The sequence below is a fragment of the Somniosus microcephalus genome, chromosome 7 (assembly GCF_052327205.1).
Source record: "Somniosus microcephalus isolate GS21.2 chromosome 7, FLI_Smic_1.0, whole genome shotgun sequence".
Classification (NCBI taxonomy): Eukaryota; Metazoa; Chordata; class Chondrichthyes; order Squaliformes; family Somniosidae; genus Somniosus; species Somniosus microcephalus.
In genome coordinates, this window is record NC_140993.1 from 114773593 (window position 1) to 114786343 (window position 12751).

Sequence of the window (12751 nt, forward strand, 5' to 3'; positions counted from 1 at the left end):
TTAACCCTGAAAAGTGTGAGGTGATGCATTTTGGATGGACTAATAAGGCAAGGGAATACACAATGAATGGTAAGACCCTAGGGAAGACAGAGGATCAGAGGGACCTTGGTGTGCGTGTACATAGATCCCTGAAGGCAGCAGAACAGGTGGATAAGGTGGTTAAAAAGGCATATGGGAAACTTGCGTTCATTAGCCGAGGCATATAATTTAAGAGCAGGGAGGTTATGATGGAGCTGTACAAAACGCTGGTAAGGCCACAGCTGGAGTACTGTGTGCAGTTCTGGTCGCCACACTATAGGAAGGATGTGATTGCTTTGGAGAGGGTGGAGAGGAGATTTACCAGGATGTTACCTGGGCTGGAGCGCTTCAGCTATGAAGAAAAACTGGACAGGCTGGGGTTGTTTTCCTTGGAGCAGAGAAGGCTGAGGGGGGACCTGATTGAGGTATACAAAATTATGAGGGGCATAGATAGGGTGGATAGAAAGGAACTTTTCCCCTTAGTAGAGGGGTCAATAACAAGGGGGCATAGATTCAAGGTAAGGGGCAGGAGGTTTAGAGGGGATTTGAGGAAAAACTTTTTCACCCAGAAGGTGGTTGGAATCTGGAACTCACTGCCTGAAAGGGTGGTAGAGGCAGGAACCCTCACAACATTCAAGAAGCATTTGGATGAGCACTTGAAATGCCATAGCATACAAGGCTACGGACCAAATGCTGGAAAATGGGATTAGATTAGATAGGGCTTGAAGGCCGGCGTGGACGCGATGGGCTGAAGGGCCTCTTTCTGTGCTGTATAACTCTATGACTCCAGTACGATTTGGACAGGTTGGCTGATTGGGCAGATGCTTGGCAGATGCAGCATAATGTGGATAAATGCAAGGTTATCCACTTTGGTGGCAATAACAGGAAGGCAGATTATTATCTGAATGGCAATAGATTGGGAAAAGGGGAAGTGCAATGAGACCTGGGTGTCCTTGTCCACCAGTCGCTGAAGGTAAGCATGCAGGTGCGGCAGGCGGTTAAGAAGGTGAATGTTATGCTGGCCTTCATAGCGAGAGGATTCGAGTACAGGTGCAAGGGTGTCTTGCTGCAGTTGTACATGGCCTTGGTGAGACCACACCTTGTGTATTGTGTGCAGTTTTGGTCGCCTTATCTGAGGAAGGATGTTCTTGCCATGGAGGGAGTGCAGCGAAGATTCACCAGACTGATACCTGGGATGGCAGGAATGACGTATGAAGAGAGACTGGGTCGATTAGGCTTATATTCACTAGAGTTTAGAAGAATGAGAGGGGATCTCATTGAAACTTATAAAATTCTAACAGGACTAGACAGACTAGATGCAGGAAGGCTGTTCCCGATGGCGGGGGAGTCAAGAACCAGGGGTCACAGTCTAAGGATAAGGGGTAAGCCATTTAGGACTAAGATGAGGAGGAATTTCTTCACCCAGAGAGTGGTGAACCTGTGGAATTGTCTACCACAGAAGACAGTTGAGTCCAAATCATTAAATATATTCAAGAAGGAGTTCGATATATTTCTTAAGGCTAAGGGGATCAAGGGATATGGGGAGAAAGCAGGGACAGGGTACTGAATTTGGATGATCAGCCATGATCTCATTGAATGGCGGAGCAGGCTCAAGGGGCTGAATGGCCTACTCCTGCTCCTATCTTCTATGTTTCTATCCTGGAACATTACTAATAGTGCAGAAAAGGTGGTCAGCAGGATTCTAGTCATGACCAAGAAGTTAAATGAGCATCATGTGGACAAAGAAAATGTTTAATAATATAAGAACACTTTGTAAGAAAGCTTTCTACCCAAATGAAGCACTTGTGTGATTGGTAACATTGATTTAAGGATGTTCTTGTATTGTTAGGTACTGTCTAGCTGCTATAGGCAAGCAACACACTGTACTTAAATAGATAACCAGAGTGCAAAAAGCAAGGAGTAAAAGATCCAACTTCCACAACATGAAGCCTCTTTATTGATGTGTCAATCTTAAAAAATACAGGCAGAGACATTACTGTGTGGACCCTGGTTTGTATGTGAAAATGACTGCAAAGGTCAGTCATACTCATGTGCGCCACTTACAATAAAAGCTGCTGAATAAAGCAGCCTACTGGAACTAACCAGCTGCAGACGAGATACTGATCCTGAGACAAATGATTCCTGAGGGGTTAATTTACAGCAAATATATAGCTGCTGCTCTTTATCACTCTGAAGTAAAACAGCATAATGTAGGTACTCATGAAAATACCCAATAAAATATTGTAAATGGATGCATTTACTAAACAACGGAAAAGTAGTGACTTATAAATGAAGAACTACCATGCTGGAGCTCGCAGATAATGTACCAGCAATAGGCAAAGTCATCTCCTGATGGATTTAATAGTTGACACCACAGTCTGTGTCTTTAGACATACACTAGTCGTATTTCATTTAATACAATAAATTCCCAACCTATCTTGCCATTAAATTTGCAGAGCAAAGAGCTGGAATGTTAAAGCCACATGTGCAAAACGTTGATAAATAACACAAAATCAATGTTACACATTTTTTTCAGGACTTGAATCAAACAATATTGGGGAGTTGAATGGTTCTGAAAAAGAATTAAAAGAAGGGCCGAGATCCTCACCAAGTCTTGTTAAAACAACAGATCAGCACCTGAAAAGACTGAAAAGATCCTGCTCAGGTATGTTTCACAAAAGCCTTCAGGCCATGGCAGTTTTATTCATTGTTATTCAGATCTGTCAGCTATAGGACATCAAACCAAAACTCAAACCACCCCTTTATTTAGTTAAAAAGACATTGGGATGGATTTTGCTGTGAGCATTTGTTCGACTTACACTTGCCCATAGACTTTCTGTGGGTTTTTGCACGGCAAGTTATTGTCATCCAAAGAGTGCTACGCCCTCTACAGGGCATCTGGGACCTGTGTGAACAGGGAAAGCAACTGTGTATGTCCTTAACCATTTTGATTGAAGAATCATTAATGAGCAGCGCAGAGTTTGAACCAGGAAGTGTAAGATAGAATAGTGAGTTCAATATCAAATCAGATACAGAAAGTGAAATTAAAAGAAGGAAAGAAAAATTGAATTAAGCGAGAGAAATAAAAGAGACAGAAAGAAAAAGTTTTTAAAAATTAAATTTAAAAAAAATCTCCAACAATAATTAAAAGCTGAAGTAATGAGACTCCACATTTGTAAAAGATAATTTTCAATACCAGAGAGGTTATTTGGCAGTAATTAAGACTTACCACGCCATTAAAAAGGGTACTTAGACTGGAATGGACAAGTTTTTGTGGCGAGTTTAATCCGTATCTACGATGTCAGTACAGAAACGTCACGCCATTGAATACATTTGAATAGGGAGCAATACAGCGAGATGTCATTTTCGCACAGCTTGCAGAGGGGCAGCGCATCTCAGGCAGCAACTTCCAGATTTTACATTTAACTGTGCATGTGTGCTAGGCAGAAGTTTCTGTCCAACTTGCACATAAATAACAGTGAGCGCCATTAGCCTCACTGTCATTTTCACAGCAAATTCCAGTCCATTATCTTCGTCACAAAGGCCTTGAAATTACACCATGGTATTCTTTCATGATACTGCTGTTATAAGCACAAAATGAAGCTATAAGCTTGGAGTATCCTTATTCTCCAAATAGCAATAGAATCCCACAGTGGTACTTTCTCACTAAAGTGGGTAAAAGATGACCCACATGCTGGCTTTGGTTGAAGACTGGATGCGTATTTAGAAGTATTTGATGTTGCTCCCTCACTGGTTGGCCCAGAATCAATCCTCTGGGATTCATTGCTGTTTAATTTCTTCTTGGTGGAGCCCACTTACAGCCCAAAACTGCACCAATGCCTGCTTTCCCCAGCTTTCGGTACTGCTGAGAGTTACGGTGGTACATCTGGTGAGATTTCCAGGTGAGCCTAGGAATGCCCCGACACACAACCAAACTGAAAGTTGGGATGGAGGGAGGCACAGGCTGAAGAAATGCCTGCTGCCCCTCCATTAAAATTTTCCATGGCTGCATCAATGGGGCCAAAATCTGGTGAAGATAGATTCCTCTCCAACCTGGGTTCCCTCCACTTTCCCAAATGCCTGAAAGCCACCCCTAGAAAGAGTGGAATTTTTGGGCTAAATGTTTTGAATTCACTAAAATTGTAGACTACATAGAAAGGCAGTCCCATTTCCCCATACCTTCACCTGCTACTGGATTGTCTCTCTCTACTGTTATCTCACTTTGATAACAAATAATCAATAGTTACTTCCTACTGACAGAGGACCCTCATGTGACTGCCTGTTTTTAAATACCTTCCAAACACAGTTTGGAGTACTGTGTAATGCAAGAGGAGCAGAATTTTGTAAGAATCAGATTTTAGAAAGCAGCAATTGACTAATAGGCCAAAATTTTCACATTGCAGAGAGTGCGGGTTTGGGAGCGGGTCGGCAGTTAAAAGTGCTGAAATTGACAGCGCGTCAGGAACCTGCCTTCAACCTGCCAACTTCCGCATTTAACAGGGGTGCGTTTCGAAGCCTGCCACGGACCCGCTCGGGAGAGGAGGGCGACCTCATAGAGTATGAGAGTAAGCTCGCAGGGAACATAAAAACTGACTGTAAAAGCTTTTATAGATATGTGAAGGGAAAAAGGTTGGTGAAGTCAAGTGTAGGTCCCTTGCAGTCAGAATCAGGGGAATTTATAATGGGGAACAAAGAAATGGCAGACCAATTAAATACATACTTTGGTTCTGTCTTCACAAAGGAGGACACAAATAACCTCCCAGAGATGTCGGGGAACATAGGGTCTAATGAGAGGGAGGAACTGAAAGAAATCAGTATCTGTAGGGAAATGGTGTTAGGGAAATTGACGGGATTGAAGGCCAATAAATCCCCAGGGCCTGATAACCTACATCCTAGGGTACTTAAGGAAGTGGCCCTAGAAATAGTAGATGCATTGCTGGTCATCTTCCAAAATTTGATAGACTCTGGAACAGTACCCATGGATTGGAGGGTAGCTAATGTTACCCCACTATTCAAAAAAGGTGGTAGAGAGAAAATGGGGAATTATAGACCGGTAAGCCTGACATCGGTAGTGGGGAAAATGCTAGAGTCCATTATAAAAGATGTAATAGCAGGGCACTTGGAAAACAGTGACAGGATCGGACAAAGTCAACATGGATTTACAAAAGGTAAATCGTGCTTGACTAATCTACTGGAATTTTTTGAGGATGTAACTGGTAGAATAGATAAGGGAGAACCAGTGGATGTGGTGTATTTGGACTTTCAGAAGGCTTTCGATAAGGTGCCGCATAAGAGATTAGCGTGTAAAGTTAAGGCACATGGGATTGGGGGCAAGGTACTGACTTGGATAAAGAATTGGTTGGCAGACAGGAAGAGTTGGAATAAACGGCTCTTTTTCCGAGTGGCAGGCAGTGACTAGTGGGGTACCACAGGGATCGGTCCTAGGACCCCAGCTATTCACAATATATATAAATGATCTAGACGAGGGAACTAGATGTAAAATCTCCAAGTTTGCAGACGACACAAAGCTGGGTGGGCGTGTGTGCTGTGAGGAGGATGCCGAGAAATTCCAGTATGATTTGGACAGGTTGGGTGATTGGGCAGAAACATGGCAGATGCAGTATAATGTGGATAAATGCGAGGTTATCCACTTAGCTGGCAAAAACAGGAAGGCAGATTATTATCTGACCGGCAATAGATTGGGAGAAGGGGAAGTGCAATGAGACCTGGGTGTTGTTGTGCACCAGTCGCTGAAGGTAAGCATGCAGGTGCAGCAGGTGGTTAAGAAGGCAAATGGTATGTTGGCCTTCGTAGCGAAAGGGAAGAACAAGGATGTCTTGCTGCAGTTGCACAGGGCCTTGGTGAGACCACACCTTGAGTATTGTGTGCAGTTTTGGTCGCCTTATCTGAGGAAGGATGTTCTTGCCATGGAGGGAGTGCAGCGAAGATTCACCAGACTGATAGCTGGGATGGCAGGAATGATGTATGAGGAGAGATTGGGTCGATTGGGCTTGTACTCGCTGGAGTTTAGAAGAATGAGAGGTGATCTCATTGAAACTTATAAAATTCTAATAGGACTGGACAGACTGGATGCAGGAAGGATGTTCCCGATGGCCGGGGAGTCCAGAACCAGGGGTCACAGTCTAAGGATAAGGGGTAAGCCATTTAGGACAGAGATGAGGAGGAATTTCTTCACCCAGAGAGTGGTGAACCTGTGGAATTCTCTACCACAGAAGACAGTGGAGGCCAATTCATTAAATATATTCAAGAAGGAGTTGGATATATTTCTTAAGGCTAAAAGGATCAAGGGATATGGGGAGAAGGCAGGGACAGGGTACCGAATTTGGATGATCAGCCATGATCTCATTTAATGGCGGAGCAGGCTCGAGGGGTCGAATGGCCTACACCTAGTCCTACCTTCGATGTTTCTATGAAGTAGTTAACAGCTCGTTGAGAAACACATAAAAGGCTTGTGCACGGGATTCACGGACTTCATGAAGCTTGTCTATGAAGATAAGGCAAGAGCTCAGTGGCCATTGTGCTAGTTCATTAAGTGACAGTTGGAAAAAGCACATAAATACACACACCTTACACCTGCTTCAATGCCTAAGGGAAAGGTTCTTGCTGACACGATTTTGCACAGAGATTTTGCTTTCAGGAGTTTGCAGGTAATTTCTGCAACCTCGGAAGCCCCTCTCACCACATTGCTAGTCACTCACTGCATTGGAGGATTGTGCCTCTGATCTCCACTTTACCTGGCATCAATCAGATCAGCATGGGTGCCACTTATGCTGTTTCGCCTTGGACCTCAGATTCGGACCAAGATGAGCCCCAGCACCAACAACACCAGCCACACCAGCAGCAGCAGCAACAACACCAGCATCCTTATCCTCACCGACCTGATGCTCCACAGCAGAGAGGGTGCATCGAGCCGGAGGCGACACCCCCAACACAGGGTATACAGGCAGAGGATGAGCATCCTGGACATGACTGAACAGCAGTGCTTCAGGAGGCTCAGGCTATTGCGCCAGGTCATGGCAGACAATTGTAACTTGCTTGAATAAGACCTGCTGCCCAGAGGACCTGGTGGACATGCCTTACCAGTGGCTATCAAAGTCACCACAGCCCTCAACTTCTTCGCTTCAGGCTCCTTCCAAGGATCTGCAGCAGACATTTGCAGGATCTCACAGTCGGCCGCCCACAAATGCATCACCCAAGTGACTGATGCCATGTTTCACAAGTCAGCCACTTGTGTACAATTTGCCACTGATGAAGCCAGTGTTACTGAGTGTGCGCTCAGCTTTGTGGCTATGCCTGGCTTCCCACAGGTATAGGGCGTCATCGACTGCACACATGTGGTCATCAAGACATGCCCACATCACACAGGAGAGTTCGTGAATGGCAAGGACTTCCACTCCCTCAATGTGCAGCTTGTCTGCAAACACAAAAAGATCAACATGCATGTGTGTGCCAGATTCCTAGGGAGCTGTCACGACTCATTCATCCTGCACCAGTCCACCCTCCCTCAGCTCTTCCCACCTCTGAACTGACTTGCTGGCTGCTTGGACACAAGGGCTATCCACTGAAGATGTGGCTGATGACACCCTTGAGGAGGCCAAGTTGCGCTATAATGAAAGCCATATGATGACCAGATGTGTGATGGAGCAAGCAATCAGCATGCTGAAGATGCGCTTCAGATGCCTTGACAGATCTGGAGGATCCCTTCAGTATGCACCAGCCAGGGTCTCCAGAATGATCAGCGTATTCTGCGCGCTGCACAACCTAGCGCAGCAGTGAGGATTGGAGCTGCAGGAGGAGCAAGGTGCAGAGCGCACAGCCTCTTCAGAAGAGGAGGAGGAGCAGGTGGAACATGAGGGGTGGAACATGAGGAGGAGGAACCTGAGGTGGAGATGCCACCAGCAGCGCTGCACATTGCTGCCAAGAGGCCCGGGATGGACTCATAATGGCACGATTTAGTTCATTTGCACTAGTGCACCTATCTGACTCCCAGATGATGTACCAACTCCTCGCCACCCCCCGCACCCACCAACACCACAAAGGAGTCCTGAAATGACCAAACCATTCCTGTCACACATACACACATTGCTCGAGGTTAAGTAATGCCTCACCATACACTTCAACTGACAAGGCCACTTCCCAGGTATCAGGCAAAATGGACAAGATGGGAAAGTGGTGCAAAGAAATAAGTTTATGTGCATCATAAATAGAACTGAAACTTAACAGTAACATTTTGGCAAACACCCATGTACATACCCTTGTGCATCTACAATTGTGGCACTTTTCTTTTCCGAGTGCTTCTACGAGGTGCATCTCCTGTGACTTCAGCAGAGGTAGAGGCAGGCTGCTCACTTCCCTGCTGTGACTGCTTAGACACTTTTGGCGGATGTCCTCTGGGTTTTGGAGCCTGTGAGGGCCCCACCAAAGACTGCTTCTCCTGCAACTGTGCAGGGGCAGACTCGACCATCGGGATCCGAGGCAGCATGTGGTGCTCTGACTGGTGGAGAGGCAATGAGGGAGAAGTGGAAGTGCTTTGAGCAGAGCCCCCACTCTAACACCACATGTGGGAGGAATCCGAAAACCTGGGTGCAGCCTTCTGGCACTGTAACTCCTTTCTTGCTTGCACCCACACAAAAGTCTTCGATATATAATAGCCACCTCTCCCAACCACCTATATTCCTCCTCCAACAACCTTCAACTGTGATGTGTGTAAGGCTCCTTTAAATAGCTGAGCTGAAAGCAAGTCATCGGTGATATCATTAGACATGCTCCATTTAATTGGCCGGGAAATCAGCATTGTTGTTTCAATTGACCCAATTCAGTTAAACACGCAGTGCAGAACGTGCTGTTGAAAACTTATGGATGGTGACCTGCTACGCGGCCTGCATGCACCCACCCTGACTTTAAAGTGAAAATTCCAGCCAGACTGTTTCTAACCTCATTTGATGGACAGGTGTTTTACAGTTTGTGCAAGATAGCCAGCATCGACTACAAAAGGTGGTCTAATTTTAACAAAATGCTTAAGGATTTTTTAAAAATTCAGACACCCACACATAGACAGCTGTAGTATGTGCGAGCTGTGGCTATGCCAGTGCTCAGAAATTTTCTGAGAGATATCCAATTTTATCCAATCAAAAATAAGTTATAGAATCATAGGGCAGGAGTAAGTTCAGAGGGATATGGCTCCACACTCAACCCACTGGCACTGGCACCAGTACTGGGGAAAGAAAGAACTGTTCCGTTGGGATGGACTACACCTGAACCATGCTGGGACCAGAGTTCTAGTGAATCAAATAACTAAGGAGGTAGATGGGGCTTTAAACTAAATAAGGGGGGAGAGGGTCCCAGTGGAGAGAAATCTAGAATGCTAAAAAGAAAAGACAAGGAAGCAGTGTAGGAAAGTGATTGGGGTAAGGATAACCAATTGTGTCAGGAAGGGACAGAGCGTACAAACAAAAGTGTGCACTAACAAATGGGGTCCGGGTAAGAAAAAATGGTAATAAGACAAAAAAATGTTAAGATGTCTAAAAATGTTAAAAAGACAAATCTAAAGGCACTGTATCTGAATGCACGAAGCATTCGTAATAAGGTAGACGAATTAACAGCACAAATAGTTGTAAACGGATACTATATAATTGTGATTACGGAGACATGGCTGCAGGGTGACCAAGGCTGGGAGCTGAATATCCAAGGATATTCGATATCTAGGAAGGACAGGCAAAAAGGAAAAGGAGGTGCGGTGGCGTTGTTAGTAAAGGATGAAATCAGAGCAATAGTGAGAAAGGATATTGGCTCAGAAAATCATGATGTACAATCAGTTTGGGTGGAGCTAAGAAGCACCAAGGGGCTGAAAACACTGGTCGGAGTTGTCTATAGGCCTCCAAACAGTAGTAGTAATGTAGGGGATGGCATCATTAGAGATTAGAGATGTATGTAACAAGGGTACTACAGTAATCATGGGTGACTTTAATCTACATATAGACTAACCAAACCAAATTAGCAATAATACTGTGGAGGATGAATTCCTGGAGTGTGTACAAGATGGTTTTTTAAACCAGTACATTGAGGAGACAACTAGGGAACAGGCTATCCTAGATTGGAAATTGTGCAATGCGAAGGGGTTCATTAAAAATCTTGTGCGGTGTCCTTTAGGGAAGAGTTACCATAACATGATAGAATTCTTCATTAAGATGGAAAGTGAAGAAGTCCAATCCAAAACTAGGGTCCTAAATCTAAACAAAGGAAACTACAAAGGTATGAGGAGTGAGTTGGCTGTGATAGATTGGGGAGCTTCATTAAAAGGCATGATGGTGGATAGGCAATGGCTAACATTTAAGGAATGAATGCATGAATTGCAACAGTTATACATTCCTTTCTGGCGCAAAAACACAAAAGGAAAAGCGGCCCAACCATGGCTAACAAAACAAATTAAGGATAATATTAGATCCAAAGAGGAGTCATATAAAGTTGCCAGAAAAAGTAGGAAGCAGTTTAGAGTTCAGCAAAAAAGGACCAAGAGATTGATTAAGAGGGGAAAAATAGAGTATGAGAGTAAACTTGCAAGGAACATAAAAGCGGATTGTAAAAGCTTCTACAAGTATGTAAAAAGAAAAAGATTAGTGAAAACAAATGTAGGTCCCTTACAGTCAGAAATGGGAGAATTTATATTGGGGAACAAGGAAATGGCAGAGCAATTAAACAAATACTTTGGTTCTGTCTTCACGGAGGAGGACACAAATAACTTCCCGCAAATGCTTGGGAACCAAGGGTCTCGTGAGAAGGAGGAATTAAAGGAATATAGTATTAATTTAAAAAATAGTGCTGGAGAAATTAATGGGACTGAAAGCCAATAAATCCCCAGGGCCTGATAATCTGCATCCCAGTGTACTAAAAGAGGCAGCCATGGAAATAGTGGATGCATTGGTTGTCACCTTCCAAAATTCTATAGATTATGGAACAGTTCCTGCAGATTGGAGGGTGGCAAATGTAACCCCACTATTTAAAAAAGGAGGGAGAGAGAAAACTGGGAACTACAGACCGGTTAGCCTAACATCAGTAGTAGGGAAAATGCTAGAGTCTATTATAAAGGATGTGATAACAGGACACTTAGAAAATATCAACGGGATTAGACAAAGTCAACATGGATTTATGAAAGGGAAATCGTGTTTGACAAACCTACTGGAGTTTTTTGAGGATGTAACTGGTAGAATAGATAAGTGAGTACCAGTGAATGTGATGTATTTCGATTTTCAGAAGGCCTATGATAAAGTCCCACATAAGAGGTTAGTGTACAAAATTAAAGCACTTGGGATTGGGGGTAATATACTGGCATGGATTGAAAATTGGTTAACAGACAGGAAACAGAGAGTAGGATAAATGGGTCTTTTTCGGGGTGGCAGGCAGTGACTAGTGGGATACCACAGGGATCAGTGCTTGGGCCCCAGCTATTCACAATATATATCAATGATTTGGATGAGGGAACCAAATGTAATATTTCCAAGTTTGCTGACGACAAAAAACTAGGTGGGATTGTGAGTTGTGAAGAGGATGCAAAGAGGTTTCAAGGCGATTTAGACAGGTTGAGTGAGTAAGCAAATACATGGCAGATGCAGTATAACGTGGATAAATGTGAAGTTATCCACCTCAGTGGGAAAAACAGAAAGGCAGAGTATTATTTAAATGGTGATAGATTGGGAAATGTGGATGTACAGAGGGATCTGGGTGTCCTTGTACACCAGTCACTGAAAGCAAACATGCAGATGCAGCAAGCAGTTAGGAAGGCAAATGGTATGTTGGCCTTCATTGCAAGAGGATTTGAGTACAGGAGCAAGGATGTTTTACTACAGTTATACAGGGCCTTGGTGAGACCACACCTGAAGTACTTTGTGCAGTTTTGGTCTCCTTACCTAAGAAAGGATATACTTGCCATAGAGGGAGTGCAGCGAAGGTTCACCAGACTGATTCCTGGGATGGCAGGGCTGTCGTATGAGGAGAGATTGGGTCGACTAGGCCTGTATTCACTGGAGTTTAGAAGAATGAGAGGGAACCTCATTGAAATGTATAAAATTTTGACAGGGCTAGACAGACTGGATGCAGGGAGGATGTTTCCCCTGGCTGGGGGGTCTAGAACGAGGGGTCAAAATCTCAGGATACGGCGTAGGACATTTAAGACTGAGATGGGGAGAAATTTCTTCACTCAGAGGATGGTGAACCTGTGGAATTCTCTACCACAGAAGGCCATGGAGGCCAAGTCACTGAATATATTTAAGAAGGATATAGATAGATTTCTAGACACAAAAGACATCAAGGGGTATGAGGAGAGAGCGGGAATATGGTATTGAGATAGACAGCCATGATTGTAAAGTCTGTGGGTTGTGCAGTTAATAAATACACAGTCTTCAGAAATAACAACAAACAGGTCTTTACTATTCGAAGGTCCGGGCGAATCTGCCCCAGCAATCATGCCACAACACTTATATACTGGTGTGGTCACTATCGGTATTACAGTATACAGAAGCCAAACAAATAGTGCCACACCTAAAGTAGTTCCCTTAAAGGTGAACGGTTACATTCAATAGTTCCCTTAAAGATAGACGGGTACATACACTACAATCCTCCCTTTTTAGCTTATTACTTACAGAGTCCCCGTTAAACATACATATCTTCAAATTTCTATAAAACAAATTACAGATATAATCTCGGTGGAGTCAATGTC

The 12751-nt window shown here is 44.1% G+C and overlaps 1 protein-coding gene across 1 annotated transcript in view; it reads left to right on the plus strand.

The window, feature by feature from the left end:
• LOC147114852 (putative Polycomb group protein ASXL3) overlaps nucleotides 1–12751 on the plus strand; it is a 440803-nt gene that overhangs the window by 271848 nt on the left and 156204 nt on the right. Inside the window, exon 7 of the mRNA XM_085992855.1 lies at nucleotides 2555–2683. Within this exon, the coding sequence (XP_085848981.1) occupies nucleotides 2555–2683 (129 nt within the window). The remainder of the gene's footprint in view (nucleotides 1–2554; nucleotides 2684–12751) is intronic.